The sequence below is a fragment of the Lissotriton vulgaris genome, chromosome 12 (genome assembly GCF_964263255.1).
Source record: "Lissotriton vulgaris chromosome 12, aLisVul1.2, whole genome shotgun sequence".
In the NCBI taxonomy this organism is placed as follows: Eukaryota; Metazoa; Chordata; class Amphibia; order Caudata; family Salamandridae; genus Lissotriton; species Lissotriton vulgaris.
Genome location: NC_141700.1, coordinates 12,182,454 through 12,190,380, shown reverse-complemented (window position 1 = coordinate 12,190,380; position 7,927 = coordinate 12,182,454). Strand labels below are relative to the sequence as shown.

At 52.5% G+C, this 7,927-nt stretch overlaps 1 protein-coding gene across 1 annotated transcript in view; it reads right to left on the bottom strand.

The window, feature by feature from the left end:
* Nucleotides 1-2,346: 2,346 nt before the first annotated feature.
* Nucleotides 2,347-7,927, bottom strand: part of LOC147673045 (complement factor D-like) — a 48,970-nt gene continuing 43,389 nt past the window's right edge. Inside the window, exon 5 of the mRNA XM_086946724.1 lies at nt 2,347-5,044. Coding sequence (XP_086802850.1) covers nt 4,817-5,044 — 228 coding nt within the window. The 3' untranslated portion in view covers nt 2,347-4,816. The remainder of the gene's footprint in view (nt 5,045-7,927) is intronic.

Below are 7,927 nucleotides of genomic sequence, written 5' to 3'. Positions count from 1 at the left end.
GAACCTGATGCACTACAACACAACATAACATAACATAACATGTGTATTTGTAGCGCGCACATTCACCACTACGGGTATCTTGGCACTGAATAACAGATGTTTATTGTTACCCAACTCAATGGTACTCATTTTATCGATCTCAGATGGATGAAAGGTTGAGTGGACCTGCCGGGATTTGAACCTGTGACCATGAGGTCGAACACAGGCCCCTGCAGTAGACGCATGACCTTTCACCAACCGACCAGACACCTACGATCCGCCTCCCCATCCTCGCCGACGCCCCTGCATTTGCCAAGGCAAAAGCAGAGGAGCTGCGTCTCACATCTGGCAGCAAAAGCCTGGAACGACCTCCCCCTGCACCTCTGGACCGCCCCCTGCTGAAGGATTCAGAAAAGGACTCCAAACCTGGCTGTTTGCATGCACAGAGCACCTCGATGACGCAGCTCGCTATTCCAGCGCCTGGAGACCCTCAGGGCTGATTCGCTGCGCTTTACAAATCCTGAGTGCTTGAATGATGCATTAAATGTTTGTGCTGCCAGCCCGCGCTCTGGGGAACCCCTGCGGGGGCCGATCAGCCTCCGGCACAAAAGGAAGTTAATGCAGGTGTATCGCGAGACGCCTTTCTGTCGTGTACGCCACACCTTTGCAGATCTCTGCAAAATGGATGTGCAGGGGGCAGGGGCAGAGTAAACCCTCCCAGGGCTTGATGCGCGACCAGATCTGCTGAAGGCGCCGGGCAGGGAATGAAGGGAGGCCCCAGCTGGAGGGAGCAGGCTGACACATGGGTCCAGGGCTTAAAGTGGGATGAAAAAACTAGGGGGTCTCTTAAAGGGGCGTGGCCGGTGCAATGAGGGGCGTGGCTTTAAAACACTTACGTTCAAAATCTGTGTTTAGCATAGTGTGCCGCCCGACTTGTATTTTGCTGTTTCTGTCATTGCATCCTGATATGTGATACAACAAGTAACATCATACCAACAAGTAACATCATACCTACAAGTAACATCATACCTACAAGTAAGGACTATTGGCTTTGTCAATGGTTATTAGTTGCATAAGATAAATAAGCTGCAACTGTGGCTTGTTACATATAATATTGAAAAAGCTTCCAATTAAAGCCCTGGTGACCCTACCGCAATGTTGCTGCTCTTGCGTTTCAGAAAGAGGAGGGAAATCCAGAAAGAAAATGACTCTGTAAAGGATGTCCCTCCCCCTACAAGGCTCACCTGGCATGACGTCATACCGTACCTTCTCCACTAGTGAGAAGTGAGCAGTGTGAGCAGCGCACATCCATGTGCTTGTCTCGAAACGGGTCTGTATCAGGCTCTGTTTTGCGTCCAGGCACTTTTTTTTCCGGGCTGCTGTCACTGCTGTCCGGGAAAAAATACGGACCGCGTGTGCCAGGGCACAAAACAGAGCCCGACAGAGACCCGTTTCGAGGCCCCCTGGAAAAAACTGCCAATGCTCAGACCCCTTGAGACCCGGCCCACTTAAAGCCCTGCATGGGTCCATTTCTAACGTGTTCATCCCACACAATTGTAAAATGTGTGCAATTCACCCTTGAATGGCTGGGCACAGGTAGGAACTTGTAGTGCAGGGTGTGTCTCAAGTCCGTTTTCTTGCGAGGCTCGGTTCGCTCACGCACATACCATGAAGCTAGGCTTAATATAGCACTAAAATGATATTTTTAGTGCAAACAAGGCGCTATACATTTTCTCACACAATATCGCGCGTGGCTGCGCTGTCCCATTTTCAGTTAATTCCGGCCTTGATTTCTTACTATATTGTAGAGCAGTTTCTTTGCCAAAAACACAGCCCCCCCAGTCTCTTCTCACAACTTCTCTTGAGCTGCATTGACCCTGATCCGAAGCTGCCAGCTCCCGCCTCCGCCCCCTCGTCGTCTCCCTCTCTTGGGTCTCACTTGTACCCTTCGGGGGTCTCTCGCCCTCCCATGGGGTCTCCCGCTCACACTCCCTATGAGACAGCACGACTCCAAATGCTGAGTTTTTATTGACAGAATAACAGCAGAAAGTATTAGTCATGCCCCAACCAACCAGCAGGGGGCGCCGCGTGCACGCAGACAGACCCATGCCCGGTGCTCACGGAAGCAGGAGGCGCTGGGAGCTTCAGGGCGCCTTGTGAGGGCAGCCAAGGCACAGGACCAGGGGAGCCGGGGTCGCACTGCTCAGGGGAGGGGGCTTCAAGCTGCCCCCCCCCCCTCCACACGTCAGACAGGCTGAGTTGGCCCTGTGCGCTAGCGCTTCACCTGGACAGCCGCTCATGTGGGCACTAGCTGCGCGCGCAGCATGGCATGCATGCCAACATTTCAAAACAGGAAAGAGAGAGATAGAGGGAAAAAAAACAATTGGCGGCATTTATTTTCCTCATTGACTAACATTAAAACAGAGGACTTATTAGGTAGTAAACAGCTAAAATAGAGCAATTTTTGGCATTAAAAATGGAGTCTCCCGCATGAATGGGGTTTCTACAGGTCTGGTGGAGGCAGAAGGGGCTGGAAGTGGGGATTCATGGGATCTGGGTAGGAGGCTGCGGTGGGGGCAGCGGACAGGGGGCGCTGATGCTAAGACTGGCACGGTACTGCAACGGGAGGACTCTGGGCAGGGCACGCAGAGACAGTGGGCAGTGCTGCACGGCTGGCACAGACAGACCTTCAATGCCAAGGCTGAGGAGGGCATATAGAGGCAGCGGGGAGGGCTGGTAGACTGGCACAGACACTTCAATGCCAGGGCTACAGAAGGGCATACAGAGGCAGCGGGGAGGGCTGGTAGACTGGCACAGACACTTCAATGCCAGGGCTACAGAAGGGCATACAGAGGCAGCGGGGAAGGCTGGTAGGCTGGCACAGACACTTCAATGCCAAGGCCTGGAAGGGCATACAGAGGGCTGGTAGACTGGCACAGACACTTCAATGCCAGGGCTGAGGAGGGCATATAGAGGAAGCGGGGAAGGCTGGTAGACTGGCACAGACACTTCAATGCCAAGGCTTTGGAAGGGAATACAGAGGCAGCGGGGAGGGCTGGTAGACTGGCACGGGCACTTCAATGCCAGGGCTGAGGAGGGCATATAGAGGAAGCGGGGAAGGCTGGTAGACTGGCACAGACACTTCAATGCCAGGGCTGAGGAGGGCATATAGAGGAAGCGGGGAAGGCTGATAGACTGGCACAGACACTTCAATGCCAAGGCTTTGGAAGGCCATACAGAGGCAGCAGGAAGGGCTCGCAGACTGGTACAGACACTACAATGCCAGGGCTGAGGAGGGCATACAGAGGCAGCGGGGAGGGTGGGTAGACTGGCACACCCACTTCAATGCCAAGGCTTTGGAAGGGCATACAGAGGCAGCGGGAGGGCTGGTAGACTGGCACAGACACTTCAATGCCAGGGCTGAGGAAGGGAATACAGAGGCAGCAGGGAGGGCTGGTAGACTGGCACAGACACTTCAATGCCAGGGCTGAGGAAGGAAATACAGAGGCAGCAGGGAGGGCAGTAGACTGGCACAGACACTTCAATGCCAGGGCTGTGGAGTGCATACAGAGGCAGCAGGGAGGGCTGGTAGACTGGCACACCCACTTCAATGCCAAGGCTTTGGAAGAGCATACAGAGGCAGCGGGGAGGGCTGGTAGACTGGCACAGACACTTCAATGCCAGGGCTGAGGAGGGCATACAGAGGCAGCAGGGAGGGTTGGTAGACTGGCACACCCACTTCAATGCCAAGGCTTTGGAAGAGCATACAGAGGCAGCGGGGAGGGCTGGTAGACTGGCACAGACACTTCAATGCCAGGGCTGAGGAGGGCATACAGAGGCAGCAGGGAGGGCTGGTAGACTGGCACAGACACTTCAATGCCATGGCTGAGGAGGGCATACAGAGGCAGCGGGGAGGGCTGGTAGACTGGCACAGACACTTCAATGCCAGGGCTGAGGAGGGCATACAGAGGCAGCAGGGAGGGCTGGTAGACTGGCACAGACACTTCAATGCCAGGGCTGAGGAGGGCATACAGAGGCAGCAGGGAGGGCTGGTAGACTGGCACAGACACTTCAATGCCAGGGCTGAGGAGGGCATACAGAGGCAGCAGGGAGGGCTGGTAGACTGGCACAGACACTTCAATGCCAGGGCTGTGGAGGGCATACAGAGGCAGCAGGGAGGGCTGGTAGACTGGCACAGACACTTCAATGCCAGGGCTGAGGAGGGCATACAGAGGCAGCAGGGAGGGCTGGTAGACTGGCACAGACACTTCAATGCCAGGGCTGAGGAGGGCATACAGAGGCAGCAGGGAGGGCTGGTAGACTGGCACAGACACTTCAATGCCAGGGCTGAGGAGGGCATACAGAGGCAGCGGGGAGGGCTGGTAGACTGGCACAGACACTTCAATGCCAGGGCTGAGGAGGGCATACAGAGGCAGCAGGGAGGGCTGGTAGACTGGCACAGACACTTCAATGCCAGGGCTGAGGAGGGCATACAGAGGCAGCGGGGAGGGCTGGTAGACTGGCACAGACACTTCAATGCCAGGGCTGAGGAGGGCATACAGAGGCAGCAGGGAGGGCTGGTAGACTGGCACAGACACTTCAATGCCAGGGCTGAGGAGTGCATACAGAGGCAGCGGGGAGCGCTCGCAGACTGGCACAGACACACGAATGGGAGGTGTTTGGAAGGACAGAGACAGAGGGTAATGTTACTGCTGGCACTTCAGTGGCAGGGCTTTGCATGGCATAGAGAGACAGCAGAGGGCAGTGCTGCTAGGCGGGCACAGGCACTACAGGGGCAGGGCTTTGGAAGGACATACTGAGACTGCAGACAGTGCTGCTAGGCTGACACAGGCCCTTCACCCACAGGGCCCTCAGCTTCCAAGGCCTGGGCGCGCTCCAGCTCCTCCTCTCTTCTGGAATCTTCCAGGACGGCTTCGATCCACGCGGTGTAGGCCGAGATGCGGGTGTAGATGCCAGGCTTCTTGATGTTCCCGCACTTGCGATTGCCCCAGGAGACGATGCCCACCGCCTTGCCCGCACACACCAGTGGCCCACCAGAGTCCCCCTGAGGAAGGAGCACAAACAGAGATGTTACCACACAACGAGCGCAAGATGTCCAAAGCTGCCCACGTGGCCGGAAAGGTAGGCTGGGACGCGGGCACCCCGTGCCTTCGGTCCAGTCTAGAACCCCACAGTCAACCAATTCTGATACTTTCAGAAAAGAAATATTGACGCCGTTTGCATTTGGAATCCCAGGTGGGGATTCAGAATTCCAATCAGCCAACCCAAGGCCTGGATGCCCGCTGACTGGCACGTGGCTAGTTAAAGGGCATTAGACATATCGAGTTGGAGATTTACTCTTCACCTTGAAAACATCAACTTTTGAGAATTGGTTCAGGTTCAAAAACAAGTTTATTTCGACATTTGTCTATAAACCATTCTAAAAAAAACCACACTTAACAATTAAAACATTTAAAAGGACCCCCCTCCGGCTACCCCCCCACGCACTACATTCCATAATTAAAATTATATTTAACATAATCCAACTCCTGAATGTGTCTATCTTCCCACGTGGTCTGTCCAACAGACCAGACTGAAGTCTGTGGTTCAACCCTGGACTCTCACATGTGTGACCACGGGTGAACTTCGCCCTGAGATACTGACGCGTTTCGACTGGCTCTTTCTGCAAATGTTATTGGTCAATTCGTAAGGCAGGAAAATGTACAAAAGATGGTAATGCCAAAAGCCCTTAAGACCTGTGGTACATCACGTCAGGCACACGCCTGATCCAGCCTCATAACCGAGTCTGCCTTCAGAGGGACAGGGATTTTTAATTATATTATAATGTCCCCATAGGCCAGTCCACGTCTGGGCTCAATTTACTGCTAGAAGCTACAAACAGTTCTGACAGGTAAAAGAAATTTCCTCAAGAGGAATTGTAAATAATGTTTTTCATTCAACATTAAATACTAGAAGGGCTTAAAAGTTATCCCTTCAACACGTGGGAAACTTCTCCTGACTCAAATGACACAATCTTTCAAGAAACTACGAGGCACATTAGCAAGAACCTCGTTAAAATTATCGCTGTTTTAGCGGCAGGAAACTGCCGCTAAAACAGCGATAATGGGCTTGATAATATGCATTATAGAATCCCAATAGAAGCCCAGGTTAGATGTCCTGCACATCTTAACGCATATTATCAATCCCATTATAAGCCGTTTTAGCGGCAGTTTCCTGCAGCTAAAACAGTGACAATTTTAACGAGGTTCTTGCTAATATGCCCCCAATATCTTACAACCAAATTATTGGTAGGCTCAGCCTTTTATCCTCTGGGGAGCGCTGTGAGTGCTACTTTTTAGGGCTCGGGCCTCGGCGTCCACGAAGTGGAGGCGGAGCTTCCGAGATCCTAATGTTAAAGAAAAAAAAAGGATATCTAGGGCTCTGGCCAGACACATTCCTTACATTCCTTAGTGTTTTATGGCATCTGCCTAGTGATTCGTCTTCGCTGTGCTGTCTATGTAGTAGCCTTGACGTGATAGGCTATATTTACTTTTCGTCCGTCATTGATGTTAGTTTCATGGCATTTCCTGTGCGCGAACGAGCACGGAGAGTGATTAATCTTAATTAGGAGCTGTCACAGTGGGCGTGTAATGTAATCCAGATGGTGCGAGCGCGTTCACATTGCATGCTTGGGCATACGACCGTATAAACCAAGCCACGCGGGGAGTTACCGTTCGGGTGTACTGTCTTTTGTTTGGATCCCAAAAGCTGTTTATAAGGCCACCGTTATTCACGCGGGGTCTGTCCTTCTCTGCTTAGTTTATACTCGGAATAAGAAGCGCACGCTGCCCTGGACTCAGCAGCTTTGCAACCAGTGCGCGCATTGATGGTGGGGAAGTGCGCTCCTGTGTGTGCATTGACTGCCGGGCTCCCGTGGGCTCGTCTATGTTTACGAGATGAGTCATTTGACTCTATTTAGAACCGAGCGAGACGATAAAACAAGAACTTGTAAAAACCACGTTTCCCCATACAAAGCACTTTGTCTCCTTCAGCGGAAGCGTGCATTGTCATCCCCAGGGGGGCTGTGCGGGCAATTACTGAAATAACCCCCACGCCTTGAATACGATCCTACCAACCGTGATTGGTTGTAAGAAAACATGGGTGCATTTGTATACATTGAGGAGGAGGAGTAGTCATAGTACAGGCGCCAAGCTTAGCATTTGCAGTTTATTCTTTAAACGGAGTGGTTTTCCGCCCAGTGTCATCCACGTGGAAGGACGGAGCTGCGAGCAGGGCATGTTTTGTCGCTCCATGGCGGGGGCTTGGATGCGTTTTCGTAGTATTGGCTCCCAAAGGCCGGTTGCTTTGTTGTGCAGCCACCAGCAGTTCCCTACTCCGGCTGCTGCTGGTTGCCTTGTGCATGGGAGGGGCTGAGGCCGTTCACGGGATTGGCAAACAGTAATCGGTTTTGCATGTCGCATGATACGAAACTATAACAATATCTCGTGCTCATTTACATCGCTGACGCAACTTCTTAGAGTAGCACCAGAGAGGGGGGGTGGAGAATGAAGACATTACCGTAGTTCTTGTAAAGCACAAAGCCTGCATCTGCTATACTTTGCAACTAGGAAAGAGCTGCCTCCCCATTGGCCGTGCCCTCGTGTTTTTTATGAATTGCATATAAATGCTGTGTGTAGTTCCCTCGTGCTCGGTATTCTAAGGTCAAGCAGACGAGAGAGTAATGCGCCGAGCTTGCAAATAAATGGGTCTACCGGTCTTATTTTTCATTGTACACACTTCTAATTGCGAAGCACACCGAGCTTGGTAGATGCTGGTCATGTCTGTTTGCATTTCACTGTATTGCCTGTGATGTGCTCTCTCATCCAAGCAGCAGCACACGATGCTCCAATGCGTGTATACACATTTTAAAGTAAATATCCAAATACAC